The 18008-nt window shown below is 34.6% G+C and overlaps 1 protein-coding gene across 3 annotated transcripts in view; it reads right to left on the bottom strand.

The window, feature by feature from the left end:
- Window positions 1-18008, bottom strand: part of LOC116663695 — a 298294-nt gene that overhangs the window by 10417 nt on the left and 269869 nt on the right. The window contains exon 2 of one of the 3 annotated variants that reach the window (XM_032479880.1): window positions 4588-4730. In XM_032479880.1, the coding sequence (XP_032335771.1) occupies window positions 4595-4730 (136 nt within the window). In that variant the 3' untranslated portion in view covers window positions 4588-4594. Of the gene's footprint in view, window positions 1-4587; window positions 4731-18008 lie in introns of those variants that run through there. The other 2 variants (XM_032479879.1, XR_004319976.1) reach the window with 2 other exon arrangements.

Below are 18008 nucleotides of genomic sequence, written 5' to 3'. Positions count from 1 at the left end.
TCAAAAATATAAAATTTCAAGGCCAAAAGTGAATTGCTTGTATCTCAGTGATTTGAAATTTATAACTCGAAAAATAAAAAATAAAAATAAAATTTGTAATTTAAGCTGAGGTCTATATTTACACTAGCACTTCACTGCTTTGCCCACAGTCCAAGATGATTACAATTTGACCATGTTCTCTGAAGAGTTAATATGGCTTTGCTGTTGAATATGGCTTATAATCATTTAGCGTCGTAAAATACACATTTTCTTCAAAACCAAAGTAGTGTTTTTAGGCCTCTTTTGATGACGCATTTTGACTGATTTATTCCTTAATTAACCTTGTAAGACATTGCTTTTGAAAGTCTGTATAGCAGGGAAAATGCAAAGTAGGACTGATGTATGTACCCCTTTTGCAAATCTAAAGCAAGTAGAAAAACTAAGACAAGAACTGATGACATCAGCTCCTAGTATCTCAAACAGCCTAGTTATTTCCCTTTCCCTCATCTTTGCTTTATTTTCATCAACATCTACAAGCTGTTTTCAATTGCTGCAAAACACATCCTGAAATAGTGTCAAAAGAAATCTCAACAGGAAGAAAACTTGCTTAATCTAAGTGTCAGGTTGCTACACTTTTTGGAAGGCTTCATCCCTTCCTGGCTTTTAAGAAATCTTCTTCCACCATTCAGAAAATTTAATAGGTATTTAATTTAATGGATGTTATATTGTCCTCCAGTAACCTCACGCCTTCATTTTTGTAGCTAACTTTACCAATAAAACCACCTGAGCACCTCAGCTAAACATTCATTTAGCACATCACAAATCCAGCAGACCTTGACTACCTTCACAGCAAGGCAAATAAATATGTTAAAGGACCATCGAGATGTTCTCATTTTGAAAGTCAGGAAACATTTAGTTTAATAGCTAACTAATTTATCACTCTGAAAGGGCACATGCCCTCCAGAGCCCCCAGCTAACTCGGTCCCGCTTGCCCTCCAGGCAAAAGAAGAGAATGAAAGCCTGCCTGTACAAGGATAGCCCACTGACGAGGAACTAGCTCACACCAGGCAAATGTCAAGGATGGAGTGCGTTTTTCACCCCAACTCTTCCTGCAATTCTGACTCCATCAGTAAAATATTCAGCTCTTCCACATGAGCAAGGTCCAAGGTTTGGGATCGTCAAGGGTCGACACAGTTTAGCTTTATGAGGGAGTCTACTAAATGAGCAGGCAACACAGGGGACACACCAAGGTTAGAGCTGTATCATTCAGCATCTCACCATGACACAGAACCCATACCAGTCATTTCAACAAATAAAATGTAATATAAAGAAATATTAAGTACAAAACAGAAACAGACTCATAGGCATAGAATACAAACTTATGGTTGCCGGGGGGGGCGGGGGGAAGGGGTCAGAGAGGACAGACTGAGAGTTTGAAATTTGTAGATACTGACAGGTATATATAGAATAGATAAACAATATTATACTGTATAGCCCAGGGAAATATACACAAGATCTTGTGGTAGCTCACAGTGATAAAAAATGTGACAATGAATATGTGTGTGTTCATGTGTAACTGAAAAAATGTGCTCTACCCTGGAAATTGACACAACATTGTAAACTGACTATAACTCAATAAAATAAAATTTTAAAAAAATAAAATGAAATACAAAAAAAAAAAAAGAAATATTAAGTAGGTCAAAGTTAATTAACTACTAAAAGGGATAAAAGAACTCTAATGTGTTTCAAAGGCAGCAGCACCACAAAACAGCTACCACTCCGTGGAGACATATTCTAAGTGACCTCAATGCATAACATTCTCTAATAATCTCCTGAGTGTAGGTAAAAATTGTGACTTGCTTCTAACCAAAAACAGATGGAAAACATAATGGGATATTACTCTCTTGATTAGGTTACTATATATGGTATTTCATCTTAGCAGACTTAAGCAAGAGTCCCCTGCCAGCCTTGAAGAAGCCAACAGCCATGTGTGAGCTGTTTACGGTAAGGGCCATGTGGGAGAGCACTGTTGGTGGCCTCTAGGACCTGAGGGTGGATTCCAGCCAGCAGTCAATGAGCTACTAGGGCCCTGAGTCATAAACCACAAGGAAACAAATTCTGCCAGAAAGTTGAATGAGTTTCGAAGGTGATTCTTCCCAAGTTGAGTTTCCAGATAAGACCACAGCCCAGCTGACCCCTTGGTGGCAGCCTGGCAATAGCCAGAGCAGACAATCCAACCATACCATGGCAGGACTCCTAGCCCATAGAAATTGTGAGATAATAAATGTGTGTTAAGTTGCTAGGTATGAGGTCATTCATTACACAGCAAATTCATTACACAGAAAATTAATACACATCTAGGGCTGAGATAAATGGCAACAACGGAGGAAACAGACGGAAATTCCCACTGAGGATGAGACATAGACTTCCATGGAGATGATGAAGGACTGAAGAAATCTGCCACCCACTGCTCTGATCAAGAAGGAACCTTCTGGAGACCACTTACCACTACAAAATCAGGCAAGCACCTAGCACTTCCAGGACTCATTGGATGTCAATGGGCTTGCCTTCACACAGAAATAACAAAAACCAGAAAAGTCTTTTCAGCCTCCCTCAAGTTCACCATCTTCCTCCAGGGGCCCCTGTTAGCAGAGCCTAACTCAAACCAGCTGAACAAAAATAGTCTGAGGGTCCAACTGCAGTGTCACGGAACAGGCAAAGGGCTTTCAGCTGGGAGGCAATAAGGTAGTACCTGGCGTCACATCTGCAGTTACAGCTCCTCAGGTCACCTTCAGTAAGGGTCATTACCCTGGCAGAGCAAGAAGCCACAGTAAGAAGGAAAGGGGGGATATGTTCCATATTGAGGTCAAGAGTAGAAGGCTGGGGAATGAAGAACCTTCTTCATTCCCTAACATGTGACTGAAGAGACGGCACAACAGGGCAGACAGGGCTCTGGCCCTGTCCCCCTCCTGACACACACCTCACTTGAGGATCCAGCATTCCAAAGCTGCAAAGTAAGCACATGATATGCCTGGAGTGCCTGTAAATAGGAACCGCTTCTTATGATAGAGTGTTATTAGTTTCTTCTACCTATGATTTAGTTTATCACTTGACTTTTTTATTGCACTCTGATATTTTCAGCATGTAAATTCCACTATAATTCAGTTTAAAAAATGGCATCAGCATTGTTAGCAATTTATTTCCCTCATGTACCATTTTCATAGCCATTCTAACATAATTTCAAGGATTCATTAAAATATAACCAAAGCCTTTGACCTTAAAATTAACCAGCAAAAGAAACATTAGCAAATTCATAGCACTTTGCAAATGTCCTGGCTTGCTTAGCCCATATTATCATGTCAAGAAGCCTGTAGAATTTTCAAACTTTTTCCCCTCTCAGGGTTCAAGTCAGTAACCACACACACAGACTAATATTTTTAAGCAATTACAATAAAGTGAAAGAGCTTCCATAACTCGGTTTAGAATATAGAGTTTAGAGAGATTAGTCTTCCTTTTCCATCCAAAATATTTGTCAGAGATATCCACCTTTTATAAGACTTACACATGCAAAAGTGTGTTCACACATGCATATACGCACACTCACTCCCATACTGACACTGCTAAGTTTGTTGTGGCCCAATACTTAAGTATTCAAGTACTGAACTACCAGTGTATTTTATTAAGGACAGATACCCAAATCACAGCAACTTAAAACACTGTGTGCATTAGCACTCAGAATCATGAAGCACACACGTATGTCGACCCTGTTGACTCAGAAGATAGAGTCAGCATTTTTTTTTATTGTTTCTCAGCTCTGCCATTTTATGTATGTTGGCTTAATTCTTTAACAGATACAAAGAAGAGTCTCTCATCCTATATCCATACAGAAAATATCAAGGAATGACTCTGATTGGCCCAGCGGAGGTTGAATATGCCCAGCTTTGAGAAAATTGTTGTATCCAGGGCAATGAGATACTGTGATGGATCAAGTCTAAAGTACATTCCCATCCCTGACCATGGCAGTGGAGTACTGAATTGGCCTCCCTACCTGAATGACTAGAGAGAGGAAGAAATGAGATGTTTTACCAGAAAAGGGGGTGAAAGGATTCCAGTCCAATGAAAATAATTAGTGAACACTATAGGTGCCCTCCATGGCAATGGTGAAACCAGCTGATCTAGTTATCATCATGGAATAGCCTTCTTCAAATTGTTGAGCTGGATAGAATCATAACAATTCATGTAATTAAATACTTAGTCCCTCGCATTATGCTAGTTATGTTCAGTGGCCCAGTGACAAAGAGCCAACTAACTGGACAACTGTCTGAGTCCCAAGACACAAAGACATAGAGGTCTCAGAAGATTCAACTATAAAATATCTAAGAGATCTATCAGCTAAGCAAAGCACACCTGCCTTCCTCCACTTCACTTACTATACCCCTTGTACAATAATTGCTCTATAAGAAAGAAACTTCATTAATCAAGACTCATTATCAGTTGCAAGTAAGTGATAGAAAGTCAAGTCAAACCAACCTAAGTGAAAAAAGAAACTATCTTTTTTCCATGTATCTAAAAGTTTGGAAGTATATACAGATCCAGGTGCTAAATTACCTTGTAACTACTTCTTTCTCTTCATGTCTAGGCTTACCTTCCTCTGCCTTGGCTTCATATTCAGGCCAGATTTCTCCTCATGGTGGGCAAAACAAGCACCAGATTTATATGCTTCAGGTTTATATGGCCTAGAGCTTGTAATCCTAAGAGAAAAGAGCAGAAAAGTCTTGGTGAGTATTCTAATTTTCCCAGATTGAGTAACATGCTCTACCCTAAAACAATCATACAAACCAAGCACAAGTTTGGGCATTTCCAGCTTGAGCCCACTAGCGTCTACATGGAATAGATTCCTCATAGGGAAAGGGGGTTCTGCTAGTGCAAAGAAAGGATGTGATGGGCTGCCATAGTTCAGTACTCAGGAAGGCCAAGTTGCACTGTATTTTGTAAGCCCAGTATTGTAGGAACATTATGTCCATGGTTCCAAACACATGTATTTTCTTAAGACCAATTTGAATCAGGTATTTTGATACAGCCATCCTGATACAGGTTCCATTTTGGAATGAGTGAAACTCAGAATGAAGGAGGCATTCTGTTTCATACACAATTCAGTAATAATTGACAAACTAAAACTGTCATTTTTAGGCCATGTTCAGATGTTTGTCATATAAATGGATAGATCAAAAAAGCTGTATGCAAATAATGTAATACTAAGTTAAATACTAGAGCTGTGATGTTCTTTTTTGGCATCTGCTCTTATAGAGATACTTTATAGATATCTAGTGATATCAGTAATACGTGCCTAAAAACACTCATAACATACAAAGAGAAAGGCTTACCTTAGGCCTATGCAAAATGAAGATTTATTTTAGTTCTGATAATAGACTTGGAATATTAGCAGTTTAAACACAAGAGAAGCTTATTTCTATATCTAGCAATTATCCTGAAGGTAGACAGGACAAGATTTATGTGGAGGTGATATGGCAGTGTGGATCCAGGCTCTTGGTTTTTTGCTCTACTGCACACACGTTCCATGCTCAAGCTCAGAACCAATATGACTAGACCTGCAGCCATTACATTCATCCTAACCAGGTGGATGGAAAAAGAGACACAGAAAGATGCCACCCCTGCCTTTTAAAGGGACTTGTTAGAACACACATAGCATTTCTGATTATATCTCACTTGCCAACTCTCAGACCCATGGCCACAACCTAATTACAAGGTAGAACAGTGAATAGCAACTTCTAGATGGGTGACAAGGTAACCAGCCAAACTGGAGCCTTTGTGGGAGAATGGATTTTGAAAAGCAACTCTAATCTCTGTTGCAATCTATTTACCATTATTTTCAGGAAGACAGGAATGAAGCAGCAAGCATATATCTAAATATGTGTGCTAAAATTGTTAACAATGAGAAGAACCCATAAAGAAGAAAATATTATCTGTTTTTTTCTATAATTGAAACTTATTAATTTCCAGTTTCCCATTATATTCACAATTCCAGCACTGGGGTCAGACTCATTAGAAATAATTAAATAAATACCAAAATACACCACAAAAAATTGGCATTACTTTTTCAAGAGAAATCTGCTCTTTACTTTGACTAACATAATCTAGTGGTAGCTTTTTCTGGTATAACTTCACCGTATATAGTTAGAAAACACTGAAGGTTTCACAATAAAGATGGCATTACGTTCTTCAAATCCATAAGAACTAAAATCACTTAACTGAGCTATTTAAAATAACTATAAGCTTTGCTCATTTATGTGACTCTCCTAAATGTAAATTTTCTTGCTAGCTATTCTGTTGCTACAGGCTTCCAAAAAACCCAAGGCCGTATCACAATTTTTTTCCCCAAAGGCTTAACTAGAGCTTCTAAGCCAATGAAGAATGGCATCATTACAGATACAACAGAGCTGACCCCTCCAGCAGCAGGGCACACAAATTTGCACTTTCTTCATCCACCTCTCATTCAAATGACCACTAATGCATACTCTTCATACAGCTAACTCAAATTGTGGTCAGAGGCTTAAATACAGCTAAATATTTTTATGACTTTTCCTTCATTAAAACTATGCTCTAATAAATATTACCTCACTGAGGGTTAGGAGTCAGAGCTCCTTCATAAAAAAAAAAAATTGGGGGACTAATGAAATAATCCAAGACAATGTTTTACCCACATACATGATCTTGAGAGCATTATTTAAAAGACAGCAGCAACAGTAACAAAGTATTTAAATATTACCACTAGTGAATTTATAAAGTAAATCACAACAATATAATGGAATGTAACGCAACTATAAAAATATCGTTTCAGTGATTTTAATGACAGATGCAAATTATTAACACATAAAGTTTTAAAATCATTTTTTCTGCTTATAAAAAATTACATATACAATATTAGGAAGATAAAAAAATAATAGAGGAAAAGATAAATATCACCAGCAAGTCCCTCACTTAGAAATTACCATATGAGAGACAAATGGATAGCCAGCTAGAACTTTGTCTCTCTCAGGTAACATCTCTGATGGTAGGCAGAGCAGGCTTTGAATAGCAGTCATGTGCTTTTAGAAAACAATGACCCCACCTTCCTCCACTGTCTGCAGCTTCCATTCTGAAAGCTAGACTCAGATTATACAAATATACACACACATCCACACAGATCATATTGTGTATACATTTAACATATCTTGTTTAATATGTTAAGATTTCTATTTCTTTAGTATAATTAAATTGATTGATTTCTTAAGTCTATTAATACTAACGCTTCCTCAGAATATTACCTATTGTTTAAAAACACAAGTTTCACAACTTCATGGTAGTCTCTTGACTGAATAAAGCAACTGATTACTAATTGTTAGGGTTATTTTAGTTTTATTTTTCATTTGTTTTTATATAATGCTGTGATAAACTTGTACATAAATACTTATGAGCATCATTAAATTTCAGAGGAATAAATTCCTATAAGTGGACAAATATGAATATATTGAGGCTTTTGACATATATACAAAATTGTCTCCAAAGAAAGTGTATCAATTATATTTCCAAGAGAAGTAGGTTGTTACTTAGTATAATATTAAGTGAAAAGTATAATGTACAAAAGTATATACATAGAATGCAACTAATAAAACATGTTCAAAATTTACCTATTAAGTATTCTTATACATCATGAGTAAGGAAAAAGACTAAAAGGAAAATACAAAAATTTTAACAGTGGTTATCTTTAAACGGTAAATTGCAGGTAAGATTTAATTTCTGGTGCTTCTTTATTTTTTCAAATTCTTTAAATTGATCATGTATTAACTTTCATAATAAGATGAAAATGCTTAAAAACCGACTAATTTAAAATTAGTTACATTTCATTTTTGATAAGTATAAATTTAAAAATATTAATATAAATTTTTAATATTCATGCACTAATTTTTGTGAAACTAATACAGTAGAATTTAGAAAACCTATTGATAATTCATAATATTTCTACATTGCTAAGATGGCTAAATCAGTATTCGAAAGTTTGTTGTTTCATGAATACATTTTGTTAACCAGAAGTGTAGTAAATAATAAATTTTCAAAAACTTTTTATAAATCATTTAAACACTGAAAAAAATCATTGCATTAATAGTGTCTTTTCTATGTTCTTTCTAGCTTTTAATGATTATTTTGTAATTATGGTATCATTGCAGTACTGAAGTCCTTGACATACACAATTTTTTAATAGAAAAACCCTACAAATTCAGCCTAGAGAAGAGCAGTTAAGAATTTGAAAAAATAATATATAAAAAGTGTAATTGCTTTTTGCATTCATTACCACTGACATCGTCATTGTCATCAATAATCTGTCTCTGTATATTACAAGCATTTTGTTATAGTTAATGATCCATTTCTCATTGAACTCCACTCTTCCTTTATTAAGCTAGTATTAAGCAAACTCTTTCCAAAATTTAATTTCATATCATAAATATTTATATTTTCTTCTGTACTTCCCTAATCATCTGCATCTATTATTCTAATTTCTATTTAGTAATAGTTATAAGACACTTCTATCTACTATCTCTGATTAACCTCTGTTTTTTTTCTAATTTTTTAAGTAGTAAGTTAAAATTAATCATTCTTCACCCTTTGATGCTGACTTGTTCTCTTTCTGTTTATTCATTACTAGGAACAGCCATTATTTCCTACTATGGGTTATTCTTTATCTCTTTATTGTTAATGGTGAGTCATATCCACTCCAATGGGTCTGAAGAGCTTCAAGTGGATGGCCAGAAAATGTTACTTTAAGTGCTACATCTCCCAGATAATTCTAAGGAATAATTAACAAAGATTGGATTTCTTTTTTTTCTTGCAAGCTATTTTATCTACAATACTAGTAAGGTACACATTGAAGTACAATAAAATGCACACATTTAAAGTGTACAATTTGATATGTTTTGACATAAAAATATACATACGAAGCTATCACCATAATCAATATAATAAGCATATCCCTCACCCTGAAAAGTTGCTCATGCCCTTTCTACCAGCCCTCCTTTTCCCCCAAATGGCCACTAATATGTCTTCTTTCATTAGATATCAACATGCATTTTCTGGAATTTTATATAAATAGAAATAGATCATGCACTCTTTTTGCCTGGCTTCTTTCACTCAGCAGAATTATTTTGAGAACATGCATACTGTAGTATCTAGCAATAGTCATTTCTTTTTTTATTGCTGAGTAGAATTTATTGTATGGATATATCATAACTTGTTTATCCATTCACTGGTTGATGGACACTTGAGTTATTTACAGTTTGGGGTTATTACAAATACAGTTGCTATTAATATTCACATGTACCTCTTTAAATGGACATTCACATTCATTTCTTTTGGATAAATACCTAGTACTCAAATGGCTGGATCATATAGTACACATGTTTAACCTAGACATGACACTAAAATATACATAAAATTAAAAATTGATAAATTCAACCTGAACATCTCTTCAAAGCAACTAGTTGAAAGAATTAAAAGAGAAGCCACAGACTGGGAGAAAATATTTTCAAATCATCTGATCACAGATTGGTGTAAGAAATCTCTGAAGAACTCTCAAAAGTATTTTGTTAAACCTCCAATTTAATTAAAAAACACACAAAAGTTTTAACAGATACTTCATCAAAGAGGTGATAGAGATGGCAAATAAGCCCATGAAAATATGCCTAGTATCATCGGTCATTAGGGAAATTTACATTAAAACATCATCCAATTAGAATGGCTAAAATGTCTTTAAAATCTTAAAACCCAACCATATCAAATGTTAGTGAAGATGTGGAGCAATTGGAATTCTCACACTGCTGGCAGGAACATAAATTTGTCAATGAATCATTTCGAAAAAGAGCGTAGAAGTTTCTTATAAAGGAATAATTTTTTTGACATAAATGTAGTTAAATTTTTTTAAATTTCAAAATATACTTGAACTAATCAGGTATTAAAACTTTTCTGAAGAGGGTATCTGCATTTCTATAAAGAAAAATTTTAAGTACAATCATGTAGTTATAGGGTAGCTTCATTCTAAAAACTGACCTGACTCTCTTGTCTCTCACTTTTATATTTTTACTTAAACTAGGTGTGTGTGTGTGTGTGTGTGTGTATATACATATTTTTTTTTAACTTTAATTCCTATCCCTGTTAGGCACTATGCTTTCGCTCACATAGCTACTTCTTTTTCTCTACTCATAAAACCTAGTGAGAGGCAAAGCTCTTTTGTAGTAAAAGAAGTAAAGAGCCTAAATAGGCAAAGCAAAAGTTTAAATGCAGCCAATGACTTTCATCAAGAAACACCTTTCATCTATTTTCCAGTCCTAAGAATTAAGAATGCAACACTCTTTTCCTAGTCCCAAATTTGACACATATTCTCTTTTGAATAAACCATAAAGTTAAAATTCTGGTTCCAGTTTCAAAAACAAACCACTTTAAATTTTAAGTCTTTTTTTTTTTTTTAAGACTCAACTAAGTGACAAGCCTTGTGATAGTTGCTTGATACACAGATGAATAAGATGGTGCTTCTGCCCTTGAGCAGCTCAAAGTCAGCAGGTTTATGATTTTGTCTTGGCTTGTGATGATTTACCCAAGGAGATTCTTTCATTAGGAAGCTTTATGTCTCCTAAAGCTTGATTGTGGCAACTGAGCTGCCAAGTTCCTGTCACCAGTTATCTACTACCAGAGAGTTTTAAGGGGTACCCAAGTATTCCTTCTCTCAAAATATCACAAAGCCATTCAACCAACTTCTTTGTCTCTCCTCTGTGTAGTCCCTTCATGTGGTTTCTCTCAAAGAGAAACTGAAAAACTCAAATTGATTTTTCCCTTTTTTTCTCCCAGTGCCAGATGGATCCAGGTTTGCTAAACTCACAGATGACCTTCCAAGTGGACAAATTCATTTCTACACTTTTTGTCCTGCTCCAGAGCACCTCCCAGCCTGATCACTCCTTCCTTCGTAAAACCTTGGCTCCCATGACGCAGCCCTATTCTTGTTCCCCTTCTAACTCCCTGACCACTGCTTTCTCCTCTTTCGCCAGATTCTCACTGTCTGTTCTAAGATGCCAGATTTTCCTGGATTTGTATCATTTTCTTTTTCTCATGTGCTCTTCCTGAACAATTACATCCATATTCATGTTTGTAACTACAGCATTTTAAGTTAATGATTTCAGAATTTATGTCCTAGAGTCACTATTTATGGAATGCCTACTATGTGCCCATTATGCTAGGGACTTTGCATAAATTATCTCATTTAATTCTCAACACCCCAACTTATTTTACAATCCATATGGCCAGGAAATACGTTTATGCCAATACACTTCAGTACCCAGGAAAACCTGTTTTCACTTAAACTAAGTTTTCAAAAAAAAAAAGGAAAAAAAAAAACCTTAAACTCCACTCTTCAAAAGTCACTTTGACAGCAATTATCTTGAAAGAGTTTATACAAAGTGAAATCACTTATGAGGGCTCAAGTACTTACCCCTACTCTACAATGCATGCAACTCATTTCCCTTAAAAATAATCTTAATACTCAAATCCCTCTTTTATTCTACTTTTATCTGATGGAAGGGATACACAACTAGAAGCAGACAGAGGCACTGGACCCACAGGACCATTGTCATCTCCAAAAAGGGTCTGAAGTATTCAGCTTTTTCCTTTTTTTTATTTCAGAAAATTCTATTCTTATGAATTATACTGTGAGATCATTGTTGCTCAGACTAGATTCTAGTAGACAGTGATGTCAACAATTTGAAAACTTACCAGTTGACTCCTGTTTCACAGTATACTGCCATCCCTCCTGAAGTCACTTTACCACGTATGTCCTATGTCCGTCCAAAATGTCTCTCCATTCTCATTGCCAATGCAAGAGTTCTGTTTCTCATCATCTCCCCCGAACAACGACTATGACCTCTTAACTGCCTTCAGTCTCACCCTGCTGCAATCTCTCCTCCACATTTTAAAGACTTTTATGAAATGCTCGTTTGACCATATGAAACCAGATTCATTCATCCCCCACCCCCATGCCACATCCCTCTGTCACGGATCAGCTTTCAGTTCCTAATTTTTCTCTGATGCTCAATAGCTTCTCTTTGATGAATGTTTTAAAAATTCCTGTATAATAGTGCCCATGAACTTAATTTTTCAATTTATTTCTAAAAATGCTATAAAGAAGGCTATAAATTAAAATGTATATACCTATAAATTGATAATCTGTCACCTTGAGTTGATCTTCAGCAGAGACTATGAAGGTTATCACATTCCCACCTTGGGTCTCCAAAACTCAACTTGTCTGCCTTCTGAAAGATCTACCTTACATGAATGAACTCAATCAGTTCACTGAGACAAAACCACAAAAATATATATGCTAATTTAAGTTAAAAGGAAAAATCAAATTCTCAAGCTGCCTAGAAATAAATACTGCCTGTCAACTCATTTTACCCATGCAATAATACAAAAGATCAAAGTTTTATTTGGAAAACTACTTGCCAAGGACATGCAAAGAAAAGAAAAGAAAAGAAAAAAATCTCCATAGAAAAATACATATGCCAATAAATATTTAAAGTATTTTCAACATTAGTACTAAAAATAACCACACCCTGGGAAACAATTCCCAACTCAATAAATAAGCCCATAATAACCCTACCATCAAAATCTGAAAAGAATATAAGATAATCCTTAACAAAATATTGGCATAAATATGTATTAATTTACAAAAAGGGCAATACATCACAACATGTGGAATTTATCCAGGAATGCAGATTTGGATAATATTTTAAAAATTAATCAATGTAATTCACCATACTAATAAAAGGAAAAACAATTTTACATGATCTTCTCAGTAAATGCAGAAAAACGATTTAGCAAAATTTAATACATGCTCTTTTGTGATTAAAATACAACTAGGCAAACTATTTACAGAAAAAAAAGAAAGCCTCTATCTGATAAAGGGTATCTAAAAAACCCTCCTACTTGACATTATACATGATGAAACGCTGAGCATGAACACTTTCCCCTAAAAGCAGGAACAAGGCAAAGATGTCTACTATCCCCACTTCTATTCAATATTTTAATAGAGGTCTTAGCCAATGCAGTAAGACAAAGAAAACAAACAGCAGGCATACAAATTTTAAAGAAATAAATAAAACTGTCTTTATTTGCAGACATTTTCAGTGTGTTTACACAAAGCCTTAATGAATCTATGAAAAAAGCTCCTAAATCTAGTAAGTGAATATATCAGGGACTCAGACAAGAAAAAGAAAAAATACCAATTGTATTTCTATGTACAATTAAATAATTTTAAAATTTAATAATACATATTGACAGAATATATCAAGAAATAAACATAACCAAAAATATACAAGACCTCCAACCTGAACACTATGAAATATTGCTGAGAAGAACCAGACCTAAGAGAGAGATCTACCACATTAATGGGTAGGAAGACACAAAATTGTAAATGAGTTGATTCTTCCAAATTTATCTATATATTCATTGCTATACCAATCTAAATCCCAGAAATCTTTCTTGTAGAAATTAAAAGCCAATGCTAAAATATATATGGAAATATGAAACAACTGAAGTAGCCAAAATAAGTTTATAAACAACAAAATTAGATTCCTTACAATACCTAATTGTAAGACATATTATCAAACCATAGTAATGAAGGCAGTGTGCTATTAGTATAAAGTCAGACAAATGAATAAGTAACAGTAGTCTAGAAATAAATCCACTTTGTTCTTCCACAAACTGGCAGTGAAACCTAATAGGCATTGAAGAATATTTTCATCAAATGGTTCATTATTAGTTGAACATTTATGTGGGAAAAAAATATAAGGCTTGAATTTCTCAAACCATACACAAAAATTAAGTTGAGAGGATTTCAGTTAAACATAAAAGCTATAACCAAAAAGCTCCTAAAAATCACAGGAGAAAGTACGAGAAAAAAAAAAAAAACCTTAGCAATGTGAAGTTATGCTGTTTTCTTATAATGCAAAAATCACTAATCTTTAAAGAAAATACTTTAAAAACTAGATTTCCAAGTCAAAAACTTTGCTTATCAAAATACACAAGACAATGAACAGTCAAAAAATAACTGAAGTATATTTACATATTTTATTGTGTGTGTGTGAGAGAACATGAGGGAGAGGAGGGCGAAGGGAAAGGGGGAAAGACACAAAGGACCGATATTCAGAATACATAAAGAAGCAACATTTCTCTCAAAAAGATCTGGTGCAACACACATCAGAAAAGAATGTAAAAATAGTCAAAGATTCTCAAAATTTAGTCATCAGGGAAAGGCAAAATAAAATCACAATGAAATATTGACATATACCCACTAGAATGGCTAAAATTAAAAAGATTACAACCAAATATTGAAAAGGATGTGGAGCAACTGGACCTCTCATATTGCTGGTAGAAATGCAAACTGGTACAAGTACTTTGAAAAACTTCAATAGTTTCTTGTGAACTTCAGTATTTCTGTCTCTTATGATTCTATCATTTCCAGTCCTGGGTATTTGCCCCCAAAAATGTATCTCCAAGAAGCCTTGTTAATAATAGCTGCCGTCTTATTATTGGCACAACTTTTAAAACAACTTTAACAACTAGACAGGATTATAAACAAGTCTGATATATTTATACCATGAAATATTACTCCACAATAAAAAGCTGACACACATGTAACATGGATGAATCACAAAAATATTATTTTGAGTAAAAGGAGTCAGAACAAGAGAGTACATGTTGTATGATCCCATTTATATGAAGCTACGAAAGGGCAAAACAAATATCTAGTGACAGAAGTCAGAATACTGGTTACCACTGGGGAGCAGAGCACTGAGTAGAAATTCACAGAGAACTCTGTAGAGCAAGGGCAACATTCTACAGATCGGTGTGGGTTGCACACATGAATACATTTACCATAATTCATGCAAAGGTACCCTGAAGATCTGTACTTTTTAACCGAAGGTAATTATACCTCAGTCTATTAAAACTACATTGAGATGCAATTTTTCACTTGTCAGTTTTGCAAAATCCACATTTTGACAACACATTCTGCTGATAGAGAAACAGACACAGTCACATTTTTTTTAATTGAAGTACAGTTTACAACGTTGTGTCAGTTTCTGGTGTACAGCATAATGTTTCAGTCATGCATATATATACATATATTCCTTTTCATATTCTTTTTCATTATGTTACTACAAGATATTGAATATAGTTTCCTGCACTATAGAATAGAAACTTGTTGTACATCTATTTTATATATAGTACTTAATGTCTGCACATGTCAAACTCCCAATTTATCCCTTCCCACATTTGGGTAAGAATGCAAAGTGATACTTCTCCCAGGAGATGTGGCAAATTTGGCACTACCTAGTAAAATTACAAGGTAATTTTGGACCCAGCAATTTCTCTCCAGGGATTTATATCAAAGACACACAAGCAAAGATTTAAAAATATTTATATTCAAGGCTACGCACTACAGCATTATCTACAATAGCGAAAGAATAAAAATACCAAAATATCCATCATCAGTGTACTAGTTGAATAAATCAGGGGACAGCCAAGCAATGCAGCTCCCTGCAGATGTAAAATAGTGGGAAAAAACTCTCTCTACATACTGTTATGGAGATGTACTTTTAAATCTAAAAAGATAAGTTAGAACAAACTGTACATGGAATGCTATGACTTATCTAGGAAGAGGAAACGATGGAGGGTAGGTGGGTGGGTAGGTAGTTTATATTAAAGCATACAAAGATAGGACATAATTTGTAGAGATGGTTACCTACAGAGAGAGATTGAGAACAGAATAGAAAGGATGCACATAGAGTAAGATTTCTCTGAATGTTCCTTAATCGATAGAATTATATTCTGGAACACTGTCAAGAATCTATGCAATCATAAGAGAAAATTTAAAAGTGTTTTAAAAACAACTCCTAAAGAGCAACCATAAAACAAATGAGTTGAACTGTAACCATTTGGTGCTAATAACCACACAGAGAAAAAACAAGTGACATTAAAAAGCAGTAATTTGACTAAACATCCATAGCGAGATACAGCCTTAGGACAAAAAGAACTGCAAAAATATATAAATGGCTTCTAAGAAATCATAGTGTTGGTGGTGGTGTTAGTATTACTATTATGAAGCAGTTATAGTGTGCTGCAGAATAAAGTAAGTGAGCAATTGTATTGATATTGAGAACTACCATTTTTTAGCATGAAAAAGCGATAAAGATGGTAAGATTGATTGGTTTAAGTTGAAACCACGTTATACTGCATTTGAATCAAAAGTGACAATAAGAACTCTAATAAATTACCTCTTATGAAAACAGAATTGCTTACTTCCTAATTTTGTCTACCAGTACTACCTAGGGACCAGTAAGCAACCCAGTAACAATGAGAATCCCTAGCAACCACATCGCAGTTTCTAAATAGTGTGTCCCACAAAAGAGCCACAATTCCTTGGGAAAATGACTGATTCCAGGTCTGGAGCAGGACATGCGCAAGATAATACTGGAACATTCTGTCATAACAAAACACAAGGAAAAAGGACTCAGTCAACTGGCCAAGAAGGGACAGTTATATGTTGTTACTCACGAGTTTATAGCAACAGCAGCAGCAGCAACTCCTTGGCAACTCCTGGAAAATGCTGGTGAACTAGAAAATTACGTAGAACCTAGTGCCAGGAAAGCTTTATTTTAAAAAGTAGGATGTAAAGGGAAAGAATCACACATATACCCTTCCTTTTCTGTACAAATGGACCCTAAAATTTACCAGTTAGTTGATGAGGAAACATTTCTCTTTATTGAAGTATTCTAGCTAAAAATGAAAGAATAGAATTTCAAAATTACTATTTTGCAACTCCTAAGTAACGAATGTGGGCAGAGGTCATCAGTGACTGCTAACATCACTTTAAAAAAAAACACTAGATATTACGTACCTACAAATGAAAGCACACATCACCAGTGACACATTCTTTAAAAAAAAAACCTGAATCTGATCATGCTTGTAGAATTAACACATAGAGGAATATACAAAACAATGGGAGTTCAAAAAATAAAATACAGACTGTAAAAACTCTACAAGTCAAATGACCCAGTTCCTTCCACAAATAAACATTAACAAAAAGAGAGAGAGATGAAGAGAGAATCAATAAAACTAAGAGTCAAATCAACCAATTGCAATACCGAGATCTTATTTGGATCCTAATTTGAACAATCAATTTGAAAAGAAGAAAAATAAAGTCAGAGAAAAACTTCGTCATTTACATTCAATGATACTAAAGAATTATGGTATTGGAGTTACGTTATAAATAGCCCTCATTGTTTTAAAAATACACATTAAAATATTTATAGATGAACTTAGGTGCTATCTGGGGTTTTCTCCAAAAATGATGGAACAGGATGCACTAATATGGAGAAAAAAAGATTGGACATAAGTTGATAATTACCAAATGAGGTGATCTGTACATGAGGACTCATTTTATTATTCTCTCCCCTTTATTTCTTGAAAAATAGTTCGAGAATTTCTAATTCTTTTTGTCATTAAATCTGTATGTCTTCTCTTTGAAAAGCCAATCTGAAAGAACGAAGATTTACAAGGAAGAGCTGGGCATTCTCGAAACAGGGAGCAACATGTACAAAAGGCTACAGATCTGAGATAGGACAGTGTGGAAGGGGACTAGCTCACAGCCAGCTGGACGGAGAAGACATGGAAGGAACAGAAAGTGAATGAGGGCAGGTAACGGCTAGATCACAATGAGCCAGTGTGCAAAAGCATTAGGATTTTATTCCATAGGTAAGTGCTAAACAACAGAAATAAAATACAAAGCACATGAATAATTTAACATTGCACAGTTGCTGTATTAAAGAAATAATAATTTTAATAACATTTTGGATTTATTGAATTAAACAATATATCAAGTGATCAATCTAAACATTGATGCAATACTGTTCACGTCTTCATTCCAGTACATC

Source organism: Camelus ferus, chromosome 5 (genome assembly GCF_009834535.1).
Source record: "Camelus ferus isolate YT-003-E chromosome 5, BCGSAC_Cfer_1.0, whole genome shotgun sequence".
Lineage (NCBI taxonomy): Eukaryota > Metazoa > Chordata > Mammalia > Artiodactyla > Camelidae > Camelus > Camelus ferus.
Note: the sequence above shows the minus strand (reverse complement) of the source record. Positions and strands in the feature narration are given on the sequence as shown.